General features: G+C 37.3%; 1 protein-coding gene across 1 annotated transcript in view; it reads right to left on the bottom strand.

Moving 5' to 3' along the window:
• The window catches only part of LOC126260757 (uncharacterized), a 289,462-nt gene that overhangs the window by 64,778 nt on the left and 200,767 nt on the right, over positions 1–23,917 (bottom strand). Inside the window, exons 8-9 of the mRNA XM_049958096.1 lie at positions 22,035–22,298; positions 1,298–1,731 (exon numbers count right to left, since the gene is read on the bottom strand). Of these exons, the coding sequence (XP_049814053.1) occupies positions 1,298–1,731; positions 22,035–22,298 (698 nt within the window). The remainder of the gene's footprint in view (positions 1–1,297; positions 1,732–22,034; positions 22,299–23,917) is intronic.

Genomic DNA, 23,917 nt, shown 5'->3' with positions numbered 1-23,917 from the left:
GGTGCTTTGCCACATTACACCTCTGGTTATGAGCTTTTATTATGCGCAATATGAATCGAATCTGAATTTTACAATTGGCGGCCTCCCCTTGTAAGCTTCACCCAATTCCACCTTTCTTCAGCTGGTATATCAATTTCAAATTCATTAAAAGCACTAAGAACAATGTGTTTACATTTAGTCGCCAATGTGAATGGCACGATGCAGCTCAACTTGTCACTACAGCATTGCATCTGTGTGGTGAAGCTAAGGAAGCAGCAGTCATTCTCCATCACTCGCTCTCCACGTCAGGGTTAGGTCTCGCTTTCACGTGGGCAAAGAGACGTCAGTTTAGACTAAAGAGGCGCGTGGCCCCTTCCACGCTGCTACGGACATGTGGTGGTTATTTATGATACAATGGATAGGAAGAAGGTCGAGTCTGTGAAAACTGAAACTTTGAGTCCTGCATGACTACGCTTGCCACACAGGCCATTGTGTCATTAGGCCGGGAGGTGTCAGTCATCTTCGGCAGCTGCTGTAGAGCTGTATGAAGTTAATTCGCCCTCGCTGTCACTCACCGCAGCTGAGTGAACACTATGCTGATAGGGCCCATGCCTGCAGTTCTCAAGTATGCTTTTCCAGTACATTTGCCTCGTGATGACTGGGTGTTGTGTGATGCCCTTAGGTTAATTAGGTTTAAGTAGTTCTAAGTTCTAGGGGACTGATGACCATAGATGGTTAATTAGGTTTAAGTAGTTCTAAGTTCTAGGGGACTGATGACCATAGATGTTAAGTCCCATAGTGCTCAGAGCCATTTGAACCAGTACATTTATCTGGAGGCTGTCAGGTGTCGAACTGGGCATCTACGGGCAGAAGTGGGCAGGGGTAGACGAAAGGGTAAAGGACAGGGAATGAGTCAACCGGGGCGAAGCCTGTGTGACAGTTCTGCATTGGCTTACCACACCCGGGTAAGATTGGCCATGTGGTTAGTGCGTGCACAGTACGTGCATAATAAAGGTACCAGGGGGGTTGCCTGTATCAACTGCACATGGCTGCAGGAAAGCTGATGGACATTTGGTACCCTGTGGGGCTGCGTTGGAACCACTTATTTGTGAAATCTGTCAAACTGGCCAACCCAGAATAAACACGAATTCTACACAGCGTGGACACATGCAATTTTGAATTTGCCAATTGACTGCTTTCAGTTTACCGATGTATCAACTGATCGACATTTGGATAAACAATGCTCAATTGCAGGCTCCTCAAATCTGGAACATGTAAGAGAAGTGTCGTTTCTAACTTCCTGATATGCGTGGCTTACCTTCCTCCTGTGGCACCAGCAGCAGCATGAGCTCCGAGCTGCCGTGCACGAGCCGGTCGTCCTGCTCGCGCGGTCCCTGGCTCGACCCCCGGCGCACCAGCTCCCTCCGCCGCGCCAGCCGGTCGTTCTCATTTTCGTGCTGCACCACCGTCAGCGGCCGCGAGTCGTCGTCTACCCTGCCAGCGGGCACCACAGCTGGTGGGGCTGCAGCCGCAGCCCCAGCCGCACTGCCGCCGGTACTCACACCTCTGGCCGCTTCCTTCGCTCCGTGGGCTGTCCGCACTGGTTTCACTGGCACAACACTATCACCGTCTCTGTTGTTCTCGGACTTTGCAGCTCCGCTACCGGTGGCACTGCTTCTGAGAGCATTAGGTTTTTCGGAGCTCACCTTGTTCGTATCAATAGCAGAGGAAGGAGGCTTCTTTATTTCGGACCTGTTCAGTCATCAATATGCAATCTGTAAGATGTGTACAGTAATTTATTACTGTGTTTTGCACCATAAATATTTTGTTCCGTTTTTACACTTAGAGTGAAGTATTGGTTAGTATCATGGTGTTGTGTGCTGATTTTAACAGAGTAGTAGTAAAATGATAATACTTTTTCTATTTTAAAGGTTAGTATTTCCTAAAAACAGATGCCTGATAGACGAGAAAAGAAAGTAGGCACTTACGAATTACCGGTACTGCAAATGTGGAAATGCGTTATGTTATACTTGAAAAGTGAAAATGGTCCTAAACTGCAATGCAAGAGCAAGACAGAGATGAGTGTAATCAAACAGATTGATAATCTGGTGAATGTAGTCAAAATATGCAATAATAAGAGAGAAATGTGCACTAATTTCAATCAACTTTTGTGATAAAAAGTATAGTTCCCCGTTATAATGACACAAAAAATTCCCAGGACTACTGTGATAATAATAGATTACAATTAAGATATAGTATGTTGCAGCATCCATTAAACATGCGCTATAAATAAAATGCAAAGTAGTATACCATCAAATTGTGCTGACACTAGCTCAAACCAGAAAATCTGACTCTACCAGTATTGTATGCATGCAAAAAAGGACCAAGTCTAAAATGGTGCATGAATGAACTTTTTGCTCAGTGACAGTTCTTAGTGAGATACAAAGCTTAAGTATTATATGATGATGAAGAATAACTGTATTTCAATAGAAAAGTCAAAAGATTAAAAGACTGTTCGGGGTGAAGCAGGCAGAAGGTTTTTAACAAGCTACATAATTCAATTAAGGAAGTAATAGGAATTAAATTTTTTTAAAATTGCTTAAAAGTGTGTCTCACAAAGATGTTAACTAACTAATTGTATATGTAATATGAGTGAGTTTAAAATAAAACTAAATATCAGGTATTTTATTGTAACAGAAAATATGTAAGAATCTTTTATAAGCATGCTGTTCTTTTATTGTGTATTTATTGTTCATACATTATAATTAAGCATTAATGTAATGTAATATGGTAAATTCAGTCAGAACACAGATGTTACATCTGCCTTTGCTGCATGTAAAATTTTGTGACACATCAGATACACTCAGCTGGAAATTATCACCTAGAGACATGGGAAAAGAATAAATGAGCAATAGACCATTATTTACCAACAAAAGGCCACTCCGGTTAGCACACAGCATTTGTATTCACGAGGATGGTGTTTCAAATTTCTTTTCAACCATACAGTTTTAGGTTTTAGATGATGTCCTTAAGTCGCTAACCAGTTGGTTCCTTTGCCCCTGTCCTATCCTAACCCCAGTTTGTGCTCCGTCTGTAATGTCCTCACTGTTGACAAAATGTAAAACCTTGATCTTCCTCCCCTTCCCTCCTTTCCCTTTTCCTTTCCTAAGGAAACCCTGAAAATTTAACTTCTACAAACTTTTACTGCTGGTGAGAAGCAGATACACTAAAATCAGCTTTTGAGATAATTATTGAAATCAAGACACAGGCCTGAGCCTTTGCTTTCTTATAAAGATATTGAGTTTAGATGATTTTGTGTGATTTGTAGACATCACCAGTAACCAGACTGACAACATTTATGACTTACTGACGATATTATTTGTTATGATAAGACAACTGTCAGTTCATGTAGATATGCATAATTAAAAATACTGATATGACAAAGCTCGTTTGAGCATAATCAGCAAGGCGTCACAGTTGGACATGATCTGTAGAATTTGTACAGCGCTCCAAACATACACTCCCTCCCATCTCCTGTGTTGTATGCATTCCTCCTTGGATGAGCTCATACCCAGGCAGAGGTGTGGACTTCACACGGCCCTTTTCTAGGGTAAAGCTGTTTGATTCTGGTTAACTTATTATTTGGTATCATTTATTTACTGAAAAATTTACCTTGAAGAGTTTTATGATGCTTTCTTACACAGTTAATAGTAAAAATAATTTATTGTGAATCTCCAAAATCCAATTAAAAGGGTGAAAACTCCATCATAGTCCATCCCACAAGAAATGAAATTAGACATATTGTGCATTCACTAAAGAACATAAAAACACCAGAGGAAGACATTATAACTGACAAGATATGAAAGAGCATGAGAAACAAGGTGACTGATAAACTGAGAAAATCTGTGCCATCTGACAAAGTAAGGAACTTCCAAGTGGCTGATTCTCCACACTGATTTACCCCCTTCATAACAAAGGTCGCAGAATGGACATATACAATTACCAAGTCATCAGTTGTAACAGCTACAAGATTCTTTCAAAAGTGCTTCAGTGTTGGATAGAGAAAAAAAAAAAAAAAAAAGGTACTGGTATGGGTCAGTTGAACTGACAAATGAGACGAATTTTCACCACTGCTTTTTAAATATGTACCATAGCCCTACTCAAGAAAGTCCCATGCAAATAATGAAAAGGAATTAATAACATAGATATTGGCTATAGAAATATGACTTTGTGGATTGACTGACTAGCTTTTGTAGATGATATCATGATTTTTCTCTGATGCACTATATACCACGAGAGAACAGATCAGTAAACGGAAGACACAACCAGCAATGACATGATTAAAAATCTCCTTCAAGAAAACGGAATTAATAACAGCATCTAGAGTACTAGAGGTAGAAGAAAGGTAATTCAAATGGATGGAGAGAAATCTGGATACCTAGCAGATTAAATACAGTACAACACAAATAAAGAAGCTTTTGCACTGGGAATCAGAGAAATGGAAACAGTTGATAAAACACCAAACAAATTTTAAAACATAAAATCCATTTAAACACAACAAAAAAATGGCAGTCTGAGAAGAACACGTCAAAACAACCAAACCACAAAAACCTGACTGTGAAGTAACCAAAGAAGTTATTTGTTTGAAGGTATTCGTTTTGCATCCATCATGCCATATTTCTTTAAAATTTTCTTCAAATCCACAGACTGATGCATTCAAATACACTTGTTAGATTTCTTGAGTTGTAAGCCTAGAAAGTAATCATACTTTTATACAGTTGTATGAAGATATTTACCCAGCTGTCCGAGGAATTTGTCACATCAATAGAGCCTGTTGCCAATCTGTCGTCAACATAAAACAGCAGTATCAGATTTTCAATACAGAACATACTTGCATCTAAACAGCTCTCCCACAAATTAGATCACTAATGAATTTCACAACACATTCAGCCAGCATTTTGATGCTTGCCATACAGATTCTTAAGCAATTTACATACACATATTGTAGCATCATCAATGACTTCTGGTTGATACATGTAAATTTCCACCTTCAAAACACCATGGAAAAATTCCATCCTTACATCAAATTGCCTTATAGACCGATTATGTTGCATAGAAACATTCAATCATCTCTGATCATATTACAGAGCTAAATGTGTCAGCCAACCTGTTTCAAAATGTTGAGTACATCCTTTTGCTACAAATCAGATCTTATATTGAACAACTTCAATGATAGTGTTTAATTTTGTAGAAAGAAAACATCAATTTTCAATCACCTTCTTAGTTTTAGTTTTGCAACTGGTCTCCAGATTTTAATTCAGAGAATTCACTTCCTCCTCAATTGCTTTCTTCCTTTCATTAGAATTTTTGGAATGCGCTACTTCCTTATAATTATTTGGTGTTTCACAAAGAAGCATCAGTCATGGTTGATGGACTGAATCATTACAGTATCATGATGGTTTCTTCAAATTTGCCAGTTTATGTCCATTGTGGCTGCTTTGTCTTAATTTTTTGTTTCCTAGGTGCTCTAACCTTGATCCTCACTGTCATACAAATGGTTGTTCCTTCTTTTGCCACTTATAACTACATATTGGTTCATATAGTCCCAGCAAGCATCCTCTTCAACATCAACATTTTCATTTTCAGTTTCAAAATGGTAACCACAATCATCATAAACAACCCCACATGCTATTGAAGATTTAGCATCAAACTTCTTCCATTTTTGCTTGGGAACCCAAGCACAGCATTTCACTCCCAAAGCATATGACATTCCTTCAGAAATATCTCAAGTGGGTTTTTACCTTTAATTTTCATGGGGCCAGTTTGATTCAAAATGTATATAGCAACCAAAATTGCCCCATTCCACAATGCTTTTTGTAGGTATTCAGCAGAGCAGGTTGAAGAAAGCGCCACCACGCATAGGATCCTATTTTCCTATTCAGCAACTCCATTCTGCTCAGGAGTATATGGTGCAGTAATTAAATGTTTTAGACCAGTTGAGTCAGCAAACTTATACGTATTTTTACTATGGAACCCCTTGCTGCCATCTTTACATAATTCTTCTCTGGAAATTTCAGCTTGACTTTGTCATTTTAATAAAGAGTGGTGAGTTTTCTTTAATATAATGTGTTTCGCTGAAACTGGAAAAGTCATCCTTAAAAACAATAAATGTCACTGACACTGCATATCAATTTCTTCCATTGGTCTGCAAACATTTGTACAAACCAATTCTCAAGGTTTAGTGGGTTTCCGCATTCTTTCACTAAAAACCTGCCGATGATGTTTACCACAATGCATCCAGCACAAAAGCTGCTATCAACTGCTACAATACTTTGTTTCTATGCTACAATAATTCAAAAATTTGTGCACACAGCATTTATTTTGATGAATCATTTTCTCATGCCATCTCTGTAAGATACCACCAGTTTCAGCAACAACACAAGACTGTTCCTGATGAATAACCTTCACAGCCAAATGATAAAAGACCACTTTCACCACTGGTTGTGCAACAGCAACTGCACTATTGTTTTTGAAAAATAACTATGATTTGCCATAAATTTCAACTTATTCCTTCACGCAGATTTCTTAAAAGAAATAAGTTTACATGATACATCTGGGCAAAATGAAACATCTTCAAAATATTGTTCAGTCCATATCTGTCCATTTTATTCATGTACATCTATTTGACCTGTACCAAATGCCACCATTTTTACGACTTTCCATCCTTCCTGTAGTTATAATTGACTCTTACATAGTGCACCAAACACATTACTTTGTTAAATGATTTGTTGTGCCACTGTCAGTGAAAAAAAAGGAAAACTATTGCATCTCATCATTAAAACTTTCTTCTCAATTTATGAAATATCTGTGGGGCTACAGTTTCTTGAAGTCCCAATGATATTATACTTGTTGGCGATGTAGCACAGTCATGTCTACACTAGTACGTTTGTTCATAGGCACTTTTTGTTATACCTAAAACAAGACAAACCAATTTTTATATTGTTTTGATGTGTGACCTACTTCCCTACATGAAAAGCATTTTCTGTCTTTATTCCTTTTATAATGAGACATTCTCAATGCAGAAACTTCATATTAAGTTCAGTTGCACTTGGCGTCTGTTAACCATCTTTTTGACATCATTGCTATGGCAATACTTTCATCATCATGATCTGTTGCTCTCACTCCTAATTTAAACACAATTTTTGTAACTTATTCCATGTTTTCTCTTCAGCAGGTAAATTGTGCCAGTGATCAGCTTGATTACCATCATTATCATCGAATTTGGCTAGAGGAACTTGTATACCACCAGATGCTTCCCACAGGATGCATGAAATTTATGTCTAAGCAGTTCACTGTTTTCATGTAAGCGATCACCATAAATCTTATGCAGCTTATCCCAAATTTTTTGCCAGTTCTGGATTCCCTGGCATGAAGTAAAGGCTCAGTGTCAAGTGATAGAATTAGGCATTTCCTTGCCTTTGCATTGGCCTTGGTCCATTTAGCAAGAGAGGTTTCATAATTTTGTGCACTTTTTTTTTGCCTAATCAGCTCACAATTCAAATGTCAAAGATTTCATCATACACTAAAACAGTTTGCATTATAATTCTGCAGGTTTGTCAGTTTCTTTGCCACTGAGTTTTTCAATTTGCTGGCTTCATCAGTCATTGTCTTGTCTTGTACACTTCTATAACACAAAGTTCTTGTCAAAATCAGCTGCAGTACTATGACCACACTTCTTCAAAACTTTACCAACCATGCAGGTCTGCTCCCACATTGATAAAACACCAAATAAAACATTTATTTTAAACCATGAAAGTTGACAGTCTCAGATGAGCACCTCAAAACAACCAAAGCACAACAAACACAACCATGGACTAACCAAAGAAGTTTCTATATTGACAGGTGACAATCTTTAAAGAGTATTACTACACATATAGATAACAACATTGAAAACCTGAAACTTCCACAGAAATGGAGTATCGAACTATAAAAGATATCTACAAGGATAAATTAATACCTAGGAGAGTGGATACAGTACCACACCTTCAAGAAGACATATCAACTAAGCACAGATGTCTAAAAGAAAAACAGCATTCACTAACATCAAGCTATGACATTAGTGCACAGTAATATCATCTGTGTGCTTATACACTGTAAAATGTAATGTCATGCATAGAGAAGGTCATCATCATCTTGGACAGTTTCCAGCCTATGGCCGGTTCTGTTTGGAACATAAGCCTCTCCATCGTCTTTTGTCTTGCCACCATCTCTCCATCTTCACCTTGGTACAGTCGTCTCCTTTCTTCTGGATGCATTCCTCCACTCCTTTCAGCCATCTGTCTTTCAGTCTTCCTCTTGGTCTCTTTTCTTCCAGTTTCATCTCGTGTATCCTCCTGGGTATCCTCTTCTCCTCCATTTTCTTAACATGCCCACACAATCTTAGCCTTTATTTGTCTATCTTCTCCTGTAATGGTTCCACCTTCATTAACTCTCTGATCCTCTCATTTCTTAACCTGTCTATCTTTGTCACTCCAATACTGTTCCTCAAGAATTTCATCTCACTAGCTTGTACTTTGCTGTTCTGTCTTCCTTTCGTAACCCAGGTTTCGAATGCATATGTCAGGATCAGGACTTAGTATGACCAGTATATAACCTTTTTACTGATCTGGGGTACATCCTTGATCCATATTAGGCTACTGACGCTCTTTCAAAATGCTTCTGCTTTTCTCCCCCCTTAGTTTATTTCTCTATCGTTTTTTCCATCTTCCTCTATCTGGCTTCCTAGTTACTTGAAACTCTCCACTCTTCTCAATCGTTCCCCACCAATTGTTATTCCAGTTGTCCCTCTCTCCTTCATTCTTGTTGTGATAATCGTTTCACTCTTACTTATACCAAATTTCATCCCATATTCTTGTACTGTTTATTCCCATACATCCAACTTCTCTTGTACTTCCTCCTCCTTGTTCCCCCAAATCGTCAGATCATCTGCAAACACCATATCTTTCATCTTTCCTTCACCAGTTAGTTGTGCTACTGTACTCATTATATCATCCATCACTACAATGAAGAGCAATGGTGAAAGTGCTCTTCCCTGCCTTAAGCTGTTCAATCCAAGCTGATCTCTCTCCTCCCACTTTGACACAGCTCACACTTCCATGGCACAATTCCCTTATCCTCCAAATGATCTGTTTTGCCACTCCTCTGTTCTCCAGAGCTTTCCACACTTTGCTTCTACGTACACTATCATATGCTTTTTCAGTGTCCAGGGAGGTCATAAGTAGATCGATTCCATTTTCATTATGCTGTTCCTGCAGTTGTCTTACAGCAAAAATTAGATCCACTGTGGACCTACCTGTTGTGAAGCCATGTTGCTCTTCTCTCATCCCTCCTTCTAATTTTGTCCAAATTCATACTTCCAAATTTTTTTCAAAAATCTTTGTACAATGATTCACCATTGTTATCCCTCAGTAGAGCTTGCACTCTTGTCTATTTCCCTTCTTAAAGATTGGGACAATTATTCCCTTCTTCCAGTCTTCTGGGATCATCTGCTGTCTCCACACAATTTTCATTACTTGATACAGCCATTGTCTCCCTCACTTCTCCTGCTGCTCTCACCATCTCTACACTTACCTCATCCAGACCTGGTGACTTCCCTCCATTCATCTTGCCCAATGCCTCTTCCACTTCTACCCATGTAAGGTCCTTTTTCCATTTGTTGTTCTTCCTCTTTTTCTCTTCAGCTTGCTCTTCCTCATCCAGATCTCCATTCAGGTTCAGGAGTTCTTCAAAATACTCATTCCACATATCCTTGAGTTCCTCCTTTTTCTCTACATCTTGGCCACTTTTGTTAACCATTCAGACATAATCTGTCATACCGTTCTTCCTCTTACTTTTAATCATCCCATATAACACCTTTTTTGAACCTTCACTATCCTCCTCCATCATTCTGGTCCATTGTTCCATCCACTTTCTTCTCTCCTCTGCCACCACTCTTTTTGCTTCTTTCTTTCTTCCTTTATTCTCTCCTCTTGTCTCTACTGTTCTCTTCTGGAACCATACCCTAAATGCTCTATTTTTCTTCTGTATTATATCCATTGTTTAATCATTCCACCAGGGTGTTTCTTTCCATCTCTTTTTGTTACTTGTCCTCCCACATATTGCTTCCGTCGCACTTACTAATGTTCCCTTGAATCTACCCCATTCCTCTTCTACTGTTTTTGGTTCATCTTTGGGATGCTTTCCTTTACTACTTGTAGGCACTGTAGCCTGCTTTCTTCCTCCTTCAACTTCTGTACTCTTATACATCTTTCCTGGTTTTCTGTCCCTTTATTATCCTCAGTCCCTCTCAGGTTCATTACCACCAACAAACGTTGGTCACTATCCAAGGCCTCTGATGGTATTACCTTAATGTCAATGATATTCCTATTCATCTCACTATCATTCAACTATTGATTTCCTCTTTAAGTCTTGACTGTACCAGGTAATCTTGTTGCTCTCTCTTCTCTTGAACCAAGAATTCCTAACCAGCAAGCCATTCCTTTGAGAGAACTCCAATAGTATTTCAGCTCCCTCATTTCGGCAGCCCCTACCCTCTGGTCCAAGCACACTTTCGCAGCCTCGTCTTTTTTTCTCTTCCAATGTGTGCATTTAAATCCCCCATTACTATCGCATTCTTCCTTCCCTTCTGCTTCTGCATTTCCTCTTCAAACTCTTGCTTCTCCTCAGAAGTCCAAACCACCTGTGGTGTATACACTTGTATTGCCTCTATCGCTGTCCCCTTAAGTGATATTTTGATCTTCACCATCCTATAACTCAAAACGTAACCTAAAACTGCAAGATGAACTTACAGTTTATTTTTGCATCACTCTATAAATACAGAACTGATAATTATTTATTAATGATGGATGTACAACAGATATATATTGTAAAATTTTGCTGTTTTTCAACATAGACACCAGTGAACTGTAGATTTTCTTTGTTGGTGACAAAATTTTGATTGAAACTTTCACCATAAACTATTAATTTTTGAGAATTGGCTACATGAACAGTTTTAACACTTGCCTAATCATAACTGAACTGGTTTGTGTGCCAAAATACACTTCATTCACAGAGCTGACATCTCAACACCATGACCAGTCTAATCTGACCAATTTGCTACTTATGAACTTTCATCATACAAGGATTTGTTTGGAACAGAAAGAAGGCATTAAGGATAATTTTTTTGGCAGCATTTTATTGTTTCATACTACTATGGCGAATATTTCACCTAATGAACAGTTCTAAATTAGGGACGCTTTTAAATTCCTCAACAGAAATACATGGGGTTTAATGGCAATAACTGTCAATAACGGACATTTTTAATGACAGATGCGAACACTGAAAATTAATTCCACGATATGAGCAAAACCTCTTATCAGCAAACAACCTGATAAAAAGTATTCCCTCCACAGATCTTGCAATATCTCCCTATGCAGCTACTTGAAGGTAACAATCAGCAGGATTATCACAATACACATACCTGCAAATCATAGAGAGCTGCTAGAATTATTCAAACTTTGGTAGTCACAACCACAAACCCCCCCCCACACACACACATTATGGAGTGCTGCCAGAGATTTATCAGGATCATGTGGCTGCATTATCAGCAAAAGTATATACAGAGTTCACAATGTTCACAATGTTTACATGCTCTGGGACATACAGGGAATAGGCAAAATAATGTGAACAGTGCTGGTAATAGAATGGTTGTGTTTGATGGTCAACAATGCAGGTAAGGCACATGTTGCACTGGACTGTGCATGTTCAGTACTGACTAGGCATCAGTGCAGGTTGTTTACAAGTAGTACACACTTTGTATCTGCATTCAGAGGCTGAGGTCGATGAGCAATGGAAGACCTAATGGAGTTCCAAAGAGGGAAGACTGCGGGAGCCTCATTAGCTGGAGCATCAGTAACCACGACAGCCAAATTACTGAATGGTTCAAGAGCAACTGTTTCAACAGTCATGACAACCTACACAAAACATGGAAAGACATCATCATGTAAACATAATAGCGAGTGCAAATCAAAACTAAATGAAGGGATTGTCATACACTAACTCAAATTTTGTAAAAACAACATAAAACTACAGCACCTAAAGTGACTCTGTATCTATCAACACTGTCTGCCAAGAACTCCATACAGCAAATATTCGTGGACGAGCTGCTATACTGGAACCATTAGTGACGACAACCAATGCAAAGAAGCACAAAATATGGTTTTAGGAGCATAAATCCAGGACAGCTGATCAGTGGAAGCACGTCACATGATCCGACGAGTCAACGTTTTCACTATTTCCGACATCAGGCAGGGTTTACGTCTGGAGAACGCCAAAAGAATCCTACAATCCTGATTGCTTGATTCCAATGGTCACGTGTGGAGGTGGAAGTGTGATGGTGTGGGCAGCAATAGCATGGTATTCTGCTGATCCTGTCATCACTCTCAAAGGCCATGTTACTGCCAATGATTATGTCAACATTTTAGATGATCAGGTGCACCCCATGATTCAAATGTTGTTCCCCAATAGTGATCCCATATTTCAGGACAATAATGCTCCCATTCACATAGCCAGAACAATACAATCATGTTATGAGGAGCATGCAACTTAACCGCAGCACCTTCCCTGGCCAGCATAGTCCCCAGACCTTAACATTATTGAACCCTTTTGGGCAGTATCAGAGCGCAGACTCCAGAGCAGATTTCTGCCTCTCTCGTCACTACAGAAGTTAGAAGAGGTTCTGATCAAAGAGTGGCATAACATTCCACTGGAGACTATACAATCGTTTTATGCCAGTATTCCAAGAAGAATCGCAGTTGTATTATGGGCAAATGGGCCCCAATCCCTTTTTAATAAACCATTCTCAGTAATTACTGGTGTTCACACTATTTTGCCTATTCCCTGTACACTGCATTTTAAGAGAAGGGTATTATCCATTAACAATGACAACCTGGGGCATGTGTGAGTTGATTATGATACTAAGCTGTGTTGAATACTACTCACTGATTTCCTTAACAAAGAGGTAGTGGCAGAGTCTGGTCTACTTGGCCATATATTCGTATCTTTACACAACTATCCACTGCTACATAAAACAGTGCAAACTACATTCAAGACTCATTGAAACATAGCTACCACTGTACTGCTTTACAACATATCTAACATTCAGTCATTGTTCAACTCCACAACCATGTTTTAAAACTAATGCAATAACAGTATGTTAGACCAATAGTTTCCAAAATTCCTTGGTCAAGGAAACTTTAAAAAGCTTGCCAAGTCTTACACTTTGTGCGATAATTTGAAAATCAGAATTCTAATGCTATAACAAACACATGTTAATCTGTTTGCTGATTTCATACCAACTGAGTATCATTCTTTTAGTATATTCATTCAAATGATTTGTATTTAATTAAAAAATCCTGCATGCTTTGCAGAATGCTGAATTCCCAGAGCTGATTATATCTACAAACCTACTTCGCAAGCCACCATACAGTATGTTTCAGAGAATACTTCATACCATTTTTAGCAAATTTCTGTTCTATACCACTCACTTCCTGGATGAGGAAAAAGTGACTGCCTATATGGATTGTATGCATCCTAATCTGTTTTTTCTTATACACCAGTGATAGCAGAATTGATGGACTGTCTCCCTTGAAATCATTAATGAAGATGCCATATGTTACACCATTAGCCAATAAATGAGCTTTGCTTCTTGTCACTTTGAGCTTGAACTGTGAAGAAAAAATTTACTTTCATTGTCATACAAAGGATGACAACATGCATGCAAGAAATGTTTTCACCAATAATTCCCATGGCAGCGAAGCTAAAAGCATCCATTTTTCACAGCAGAAGTGTGGTCTACCAAAGTAACTGCACATGCAAGCTGAGTGTGTAAGTCCCACTCCTTCACATGTGTTATCTAAGTATCCATCCCAAGATCCATACTACAAAACGACTACCAGCACATCCAAAACAATACACAATAAGACACCCTACAAAGCTCCGAACACAAAATTTTTAGTGGCAAGGAAAACAAAAAACCTCCTAATTCAGCCTGATAGCTACAGAAAAAGTTACTCTGTTTCCCTATGTGAAAATATGAATGCTGATCATTCTGTGTTTGCTAATATCAAATCTGGAGCAACATTTAGTTCAGTGGTTGAAAACTTAGCCATAGAAATGAACTAAACAAAGATGATTGTATTGTGTCTACAGGTGGTGTGAATGACTATATAAAAACAAAAGCAAGTCAGCACTGAGGAGTTACAGGGAATTATTGGTACAACATCAATGTTGTAACAAATTTACCTGTATGATATGACTAGAGTGGTCTTGTGGTAATAAGGAAATAGGGATCCACAATTCAGTGCCACAAAAATGATTTCAAAAATTTAGCTATGTAAACTCAATAGCTGTTAGCAAAATGAACTGTGATGGACACACTCAGACTGGACTACATGTAAACAGGAAGGGAAAATTATGATCAGTGAGTGAAATAAAATGTCTCTGTGCCCAAGTCAGCAACAGGAGCAAATCAAAAGCCCTAGCACATATTCATGAAGCTGTTGCAGTAAAGAAACATTACAGCAGTGATCAACAAGACAAACTAGATTTGTATGAATCCTGGGCACCTAACGTAATCACACTCATGAAAGTTAAGTACAACAGTGAAGATAATCTTGGTTCTCTCTCACAGAATACTGCAACTTCCACAGACATATAAAATGAGAAGAAACCCAGACACCACTTATGATGATGCATCTGAATGTGCAGTATCCCAAAATAAACTCAGTATACTGCAAATGTTTGTAAATGAATACTTGTCCCATTTGTTAGTATTAACCGAACATGGTCTAAAATGTAATGAAATTAGATACTACAAGCTAGATGGTTTTGTATTGGCAAACAGTTATTGTAGAAAACAATGTAAGGCAATGGTTTGGCAGTCTTTCTCAATGGATATATTCAGTTTAAGGAACTTGCACTTACAGAGCAGCATAGAGAAGAGGGAAGTGAGTGGAACTGTAATCCAACTAAAAGAGAATGGAACCAATGTGATAAAACTTAAAGTAGTAGGAATATTATGAAAAGGACAAATTGCTACTTACCAAACAGCAGAGATGCTGAGTCGCAGACAGGTACAACAAAAATACTACAAAACATGTAAGCTTTTGGCCAGATGGCCTTCTTCTGAAATAGACAACATACACACACACATTCACACAAAAACAGCTCTTTTTGTTGTGCCTGTCCATAACTCAACATTTCCACTATATAGTGAGTAGCAGTCTATCCTTTCCATATATTATCAAGAACACAGTTTGGATTTCTGAAGGGTTCTGATATCGAGAAGGCTATTTATACCTACAGTGAAAATGTACTTAATTCATTAAATAACAAGTTACAAGCAGCAGGTATTTTCTGTGGTTTGTCAAAGGCATTCGATTGTGTGAACTACAACATTCTTTTAAATAAATTAGAATTCTGTGGTGTCACGTGCAGTGCTGCAAAATGGTTCAAGTCATACCTCGCTAACAGAAAACAAAGGGTGTGAGTGCAAGGGACTAGTGAATTAAGTCATCAGTCATCATCAGAATGGGAAGAAATTACATGTGGTGTCCCACAAGGATCCATCTTAGGGTCATTGCTTTCCTTGTGCACATTCATGATCTCTCATCAGTTACACTGCCAGAAGCAGAGTTTGTTTTGTTTGCAGATGACACAAGTATTGCAATAAACAGTATGTCGAGTGTAGTTCTAGAAAGATCTGCTAATGATATTTTCATGGATATTAATAAATGGTTTAAAGCCAACTCACTGACATTAAACTTCAAAAAGACTCACTATATGCTATTCAGAACCTGTAAGAGATTTCCAACCAGCATATGCATAAAGTATGAAGAAGAGCAGATAGAAGAAGTTGACAGTTTTAAATTTCTGGGATTACAACTTGATAATAAATTCAGTTGGGAGGAGCACACCACAGAACTGCAGAAACGCCTTAACAAATCTGTATTTGCAATTCGAGTGTTAACAGACATAGGCGACATAAATATGAAAAAGCTTGCATACTTTGCCTACTTTCATTACATAATGTCATATGGCATAATATTTTGGGGTAACTCTTCAAGTCAAACAAAAGTTTTCAGAGTCCAAAAGCGTGTAATACGTATTATTTGTTGAGTAAATTCACGGACGTCCTGTAGAAACCTCTTCAAAGAACTGGGTATACTAACTACTACCTCTCAGTATATTTACTCCTTAATGAAATTTGTCCTAAATAATATATCTCTTTTTTCCAACAAACAGCTCAGTTCACACATACAATACCAGAACCAAAAATCATCTGCACAAGGGCTTAAAAGCACTTACTTTAGTTCAAAAAGGGGTCTACTACTCAGGAACACTCATCTTTAATAATTTGCCAGCAAACATAAAAAATTTAGTTACAAATAAAGATCAGTTTAAAAGGGGCCTGAAAGACTTACTAGTGGCCAACTCCTTCTACTCCATTGATGAATTTTTTAATAGAAACAAATGATGTATTGTATATATTCATACTATTAGTATTGTTATTTCAGCTTAAAAAATAAAAAATAAAAAAAATTGAGATGTTCCACATCCACGAGGATTTCATCAGCACAGACCTATGGAACAAAAAACTAATCTAATCTAATCTAATACTATCATTATCCCATCCTGGATTTTCCACTGTTTAATGTAATATGACTATATAGGCCGTCTTGTGCAGATGTAATCATTTTCTGACCAGTTTCAGTACCATAATTAGCCAAACTGGTCCCAATGACCTTAACTGTACTTGGAGACCTTACAACTGATGCAGACTCTACCAAAATAGCTAACATGAAACTCATAGACACATCAACTTCATACGGTCTTAAAAATGTAGTTTCCATAGACACCAGGGTCTCAGCTTCTAGTTCTACTAGGACAGATTAAGAAATAATTAACAAAATTGCTGAAGACACTGTTAAGGATAGTAATGTAGACTTTCATTACTGAGACCAACTTGTACTACAGGTAGAATACAGAAAATCAGCTCCTAAAAGAATAACAAAACTTTTGTAAAGAAATGAGAACTGAATAACAGTAACATCAACCCTCTTAAAATTAAACTAGCTAGGAGAGATGGGACACCATCTATCATGTGGAAGAGTCAGATAACAAATGGGACGAGTCTTACACTACTCTACTGAGGTACTTCAACTCCTGCCACCCAACTAAAGAAATGCAGACAGGACCAACACATACTCAGAGCGGAAGAAATAACAAGCTGTGACTTTCAGCCAACCTTATTAAACTTGGACAGAATATTCATGATTTAGATGTCTTGTAAAAATCAAGACTGCATATTTTCTAACAAAAATGTAACCCAGCTAAAAAAGTCTGTAAAGCAAAACTTATAAACCTCATAAAATAGATTCATGGTAATGAAGTATCGCAGTCCTTGAATGTAAGCAAGGCCTCCTGGAAACTGATCAATATGTATTGAAAAACCTTCACAGCCAGGGATAGCATACAATTATGTATTTTACAGGATGGTAATACTGTAAAACACACTAAATCATTATGTAATCTTTTTAATGAACAATTCATATCACCAACAGGAAATACAACACACACAATAGACATGCACCAAGAGATATCGGATCACATCACTTGAATTTGATGAGGTTAAGGAAAATGCAATAAGCAAGAGAATTATCACATTAAAGAACAGACAGTAAACTAGCTGATGGTATATCAAATGTTGCAGTTAAAAAAGTGCACAAAAGAAATAGTTAAACCATTAATCTACCTCATAAATTGTAATTTGAGAAAACATTTACCCTAGTCTGGTAATCTGAAAATAAGCATGATAAAGCAGTGCATAAGAGCCGGTGCTTTCCTTATTTTACAGAAAATTCCAAACAGAAATACAGCATGGTTGCAGGAAAGAATACTGCATAACAGCTGCAGTTATTGAATTTCTCCATGAAGTGTGTATCCTCCTAGATGAAAAAAATTAGGACAATGGGAATCTTATTAAATCTTTCCAAAGCCTTTGACTCAGTCCAACCATGGGCTTCTCATTAAAAAATTGAAGGCATAAGACATCAAACAGTCTTCTATGCAGTTACTGTTCACATACTTAACTAATCACAAGCAGTGTACTTAACTTTCACACAGAATACATAATACAGTCATAGATTTCCAATCTTCTAGGGATACAATAATCAACATGGTGCCAAAGGGTTCAATCCTTGGCCCCTTCCTCTTCTCGGTTTAAGTCAATGATACGACACAACGCTCCATCTCACAACTAGTAAGCACTGGTGATGACATATCCCTCTTATTTTATGAGCAAGACTTTGAGGCATTACAGTCAGTTGTTTCTAAGGGTGTTACTTAAGTAACCATATATTTTCTACACCAAGACCTAAACACTAACATCAGTAAAACCCAGGTAAACCCTAGCTATTACTATTTAAAAAAGCTGACCCTCATGAGGTTGAAATAAACAATATATATGGTATTGCATCAGTACAAGCAGGTAACAAATATCTTGATGTTCACTTGGACTAAAATCTTCATTAGGTAAACCACATTAATTCTGCATGTGAGAGAATCAGGAGTAGCTTGTATGTGATAGGCCTACTGGCAAAAATAGTTCCAAGTCAAACCTTAAGAAACAATTTATACACTTTTTAATTATGGTATTGAACTGTAGTACTTTGCAGCAGACCTGCACCCGAATAGAGTATTGGTATTACAGAAGCTAAGGTTAATGTATGGACTAAGGTCAGAGAGTTCTGCCATGAACCATATGTCCAACATAAACTTTTAAAAATGTATTCCTCATATTTGTACAAACTTACTATATTCACAGTAAATAAGTGTTGTGATAAACATTAATATGATACTAGAAGTAAGGGTAACTACTTCAGGCAGAGGACAACATTAAAAATAACTAGTAATACTCCTTATATTAATGGGCAGATATGGTTCAACAAGGTGCCACACACTGTAAAAACTTGCAAAGCAAAGCTGTTCCACAAGGAGATAAAAGCTTTCCTAGTAAGTAAGAGTTTGTATTCACTCAGTGAACTCTTGAGTTCTATGTTCTCTGTTGTAACATGTAATATATTTAGAATATTAAGGTCAATATATGGATCACTATTATATGTAAGTGTTATTTATATTAATTAACTACACAACCCATGTGTGACATTTGTAAAAGTCATCAGCTTGATGACTACATACAAAAAAATGTAAATAAATAAACTGTGACACTAGTGACTAATACAAGCAATATTCTATGGTTCAATTATATACTGAGGTGGTCATGGTGCCCCAACCAAAGTTCAAATTATGTTATTTAAAAAGATACATTTGTATGATTGTGTTTACTGAAATGATTTGTAGTCAGAATGAAATTTTCACTCTGCAGCGGAGTGTGCGCTGATATGAAACTTCCTGGCAGATTAAAACTGTGTGCCGGACCGAGACTCAAACTTGGGACCTTTGCCTTTATTATGGTACTTAGGTAGCTCAGTTGGTAGAGCACTTGCCCGCGAAAGGCAAAGGTCCCAAGTTCGAGTCTCGGTCCGGCACACAGTTTTAATCTGCCAAGAAGTTTCATGATTTGTAGTGTTTTTTGTCTGCCTAAAATATGTGATAAGCTATGCATGACTATGCTGTAGACATTACATCTTACCTGAAATGAAATCATGTATAAAAAACAAATCAGAGTAGTTAGTGTCATGCTAGAGTACCTGGCACAGTTTTGGAGTGTTATAAAAGCATATATTTAGTTTCCAGTTCTGTTTACCTTGAATACGTGATGACTTACTCTGTTTTGTTGGGGAGTACAACATCCCTCAACGTTGCTCTCATGGTCAGGTGCACATTTTGGATGGTCAAACATTTATTATGGTATCTGCAAAATTTTTGCAGAATGAGGAAACTGGTGGGCGTGTCAACACCTACTTCCGTGCATCTTTCGATCTACTGTAGAAAAGACCTGTTTTTCCATTTATCTATTGATGAGTTAGCATCAAGAGATGCTGCAGTGGATGAAAGAAGAGTAGTGAGTGTCTTTGCAATATTGTTAATATCAACATCTAGCAGTGGTACATTGCTTTGACAAAATGCCTTCAGAGATTAGAGTAGATATCCATACTGCTCTTCCATATTCCACTGACTTAGGAAATGTCAGGCTTGTAACTGCAGCACAGAGGGCATTCATCCATAAGGTTGACCTCCTTCCTCAGCCACTGAAGAGAATGTCATATAGAAACTACTTCAGGAAGATGAGTGTCTGTCATATTTCAAAGTAGATGATGAGTCACTGAGCTTCTCTGGATCTGCAATGTACACATTCCATAAAGCCACACTGAAGAAGGGAGACTTCGTTATTTGCCAGCACCACACTCCTTGAGTGAGATGTGGATGTTGAGGGGAAATGTTTGCAGGTTGCTCATCTTTCTGTGTGAGTGATATAATTGTGGCAGTCATAAATGACTTTTTTACTGCAGTATTCCAAATAAGTAACAAAATAGGAAGACATGCTTGAAGCTGATGCTGCATTCACTGCAGTTCAAAAATTACTGCCTGTTAAGAAAAAAAATGTGGGAGCATTGTTTGCTGCAAGTGGAGTATTGAAACATGTGATATTAAACACCAAAGGAACTGCCATGAGGAGAATGTATGTAGAACAATGCTGGTCTCAGGTCATAAATATGCTTGAAGTTATCCATTCACACTGAAGGCAGTTGATCACCCATCACTACAAAGTCCCAACAGATTGATGAAAATTTATCCTATAGGTAGGAGGGTGAATGTTCCAACTCAAGTAGTATGGGATATATTCCATCTTGGTTACTGTAATTACTTGTAATGCTATGATTGCAGAAAAAAGGCCTAAAAAGCCAACATGCAATAGAGAACAGTTCAAAACATCTTTCAGCAGTGATTTAAAAGGATAGGGATAGGTGTTGCGTACAATGAAAATTATTTTAAAAATGGTAAATGTATGAAGCTGTATTTCATAAATGCCCTAGTATCCTTTGTACCTTCGAAATGACAGATTCAACATAAATGTTGTAACAAAAAATATTTATGACACAAGATTTACAAAAATCATGGCTTGTTCTCCACAGATCATGACCAATTAGAGCAGAAGTCTTTTTAATTCTTGTGTTTGATGTCACTTTACAGTATGTAAATTCTTCAAAGTATTGAGGTAAGCAGACTTCAGCTCTTTTTGTAGATAGGTACCAATTTCTATACCTCTGGAACAGTTGATGGGGAGCACTAGAACAATTCACAGGAAGGAAGAAACAGTACGAAAGATGTACAGAAAGAATGAAAAATGTTTAGTCAAAAATCGGTACAGGATGGATAAGCAAGGTTCTTCAGCATGTAATGGCACAGGAAAATATGAAATATGAGAAAAAGTGTTCCATTACTTTCTCAGAGAGAGTGGTGATGATATGATGCATTTGAAAGCAAAATAAATCATATGTTACCTTAGGTATTATTTTCAGGGTACAGGCATTTTGGCATGGTAAAAGATTATGCAATTGATGGTCAAAATACCATACAGTGATAAAAATGTCAAATAAAATGAGCTAATGTTTTCGTTTTCAGTTTTAATGTAAAGGATAAGTGAAACAGCAAAAGATGGAACTATTAACAACTAGTTTACATTTTAATTAATCACACTCACAAAACCCGCAAGAGCATAGTATACATTTTGTCTGCCTCAGTGTAATAATATTTGTGGACGATGGTGGTTATTAAAATATTGCAGAATGTTATGATATTCTGTAGTGTAGTGGGTCAAGCTAGGCAAAATTTTTGGTCTAACAACAAATACTGAAGAAGAGCAATTAACACCATTTGAGAAGTAATTATTACTTATATACAATAAACTAACATGTTTTTCACATCAGGATGTCATTAATAAGTGTAATATAATTTATTTGTTTATTTTGATGTATGTAGATAATACATCTCACCTTCTAATAGCATCCCCTAAATTTTCAGGAACATCAGGCTTCCCAGCAGGTGACATTGCCTTGAGATTCCCACGTTTACCTGTGATATCAATGACTAGAGTTTGCTTATTCTGATCATCAGCTCTAGTGAGACTAGCTGATCGCTTAGCTACTGGTTCTCTGGGCACCGTTGGCAAGTGGTCCTCACTTGTAGTTGCTCTGCCACCTGGTATTAGTGGTACATCCCTCTCAAGTGTTGCTCGCTTTGCAGGTGGGTCCATCAGTCTAGATAACATAAATATTTCCTGAAGGTTTGTGTTGTTGCATTCATAAACATGTCAGACAAAGTGAGAAGGAATGAAATTGTGACAATATGACCAAGAAAAAGTAAATATTTAAAAAGGATGAGTCTGAAAAAAAAAAAACCTGTATTGCAGCAAACACTTGTGTGACCTATAAAACTATAGGAAAATACAAGGTTTTGAGAAGGATTGAAGAACTGAAAAATTAACTCAAATGAAGAAGCTATATCTAATAAAAACTATGGAAGTAATGAATATTGAAAATAGTACCACAGTAAGATAAACAGTTAAACAACAATGGGGGCAAATGCTGTGAAATGAGGCTCCCTCAGTATATGGTTACCAAAAAGTTACAATAGTTTCAAAACCTCAATTCAGATGGGAGTAAAGCTGTTGGAATACAATATATGAAATTGGTACTCTGAGTCATATGGAACAGATATCTCAGACCACTGAATAAAGGATTGAATATAGTAAGTACATCAGTATTACTGAAAAGTATTATTGAAAGTATTACTGAAAAGAAAATGAATATCAAATTAATATTTATAAGACAGTTTGTAGAACTTAAGTGCCGCCTCAGGCTAATATCAACAGAAAAGCAATAAATGTCACAAACAAAAATTGTATGGTGTTTCTTAAAAATAAAAATGGGCTTGATATGATTCCACGAAGTAAAAGCTGGGTAACATAAGCTATAAATTTCTTTATTGTTTAGAACAAAATGTTTGACAGTGCTCTGTTGAAATCAAATCAGTGTACTGAATGATATTGGACAGCATACAACAAGAAATTGGTAGATCTCCAGTACATGCCCTTTTAGGGGCTTGAGATTTGACATTTTGCCTCAGAAACATCTTTAAATCTGTGCTCTAAAATGTACAGATGATGATGATGATGATGATGATGATAATGATGTCCTGTGAGTAAAAAAGGAGGAGACAGTTAAAAATGAGGGTGATTATAAATGTGGAGCTATAACTAGAGCTAGGACTTTTTATGATAGGACACATTTTTTGTAAGACTGACATGCTCCTTAAATACATACAGCTGCCTGTTATGGAAAAACTAAATGAATTACTGTAATCTGTAAAGTCTTATTTATGCATATATGACCATTTCTCTCTGAAAGAATATATTTTAGTAAGTAAATAATCATATTCGTTACATTTTTATACTTTTGAGAAGGTGAGAACTCTTCCCCTGCAAATTCTTTATTTCATGTTCCATTTCTAGAATTATCCATCTCTTTTTGTTTCCCAGAAAATGGTAATAATCTCGCTTCTTCCCTCATTTAATGTGAATACACAACATGGACTTCATCTTAAAGAAACTGTGAGTTCGTGTAGACTATTGTTACTCTCTGAGCAGGTAGTAACTAAATCTATTGTGGACCCTGATTGGGAAAGAATGTCTCATTGTGTTTTCAGTCTTTTTAAAGTCTGAAGCATGTGTACTATAGTTCAGAAAAAAATGCTGACAGTGAAACAAAGTATTCCAGTAAAATAACAAGAATTTGTGTCTTAATACGGTGAGAAAATATTTTTGACTGATGTGCTAAAATACTCTATTGTAAACTGTGCAGTGTAAGAGCAACTACAG

This window comes from Schistocerca nitens, chromosome 5, assembly GCF_023898315.1.
Source record: "Schistocerca nitens isolate TAMUIC-IGC-003100 chromosome 5, iqSchNite1.1, whole genome shotgun sequence".
In the NCBI taxonomy this organism is placed as follows: Eukaryota; Metazoa; Arthropoda; class Insecta; order Orthoptera; family Acrididae; genus Schistocerca; species Schistocerca nitens.
This window is presented reverse-complemented; position numbering and strand designations above follow the sequence as displayed.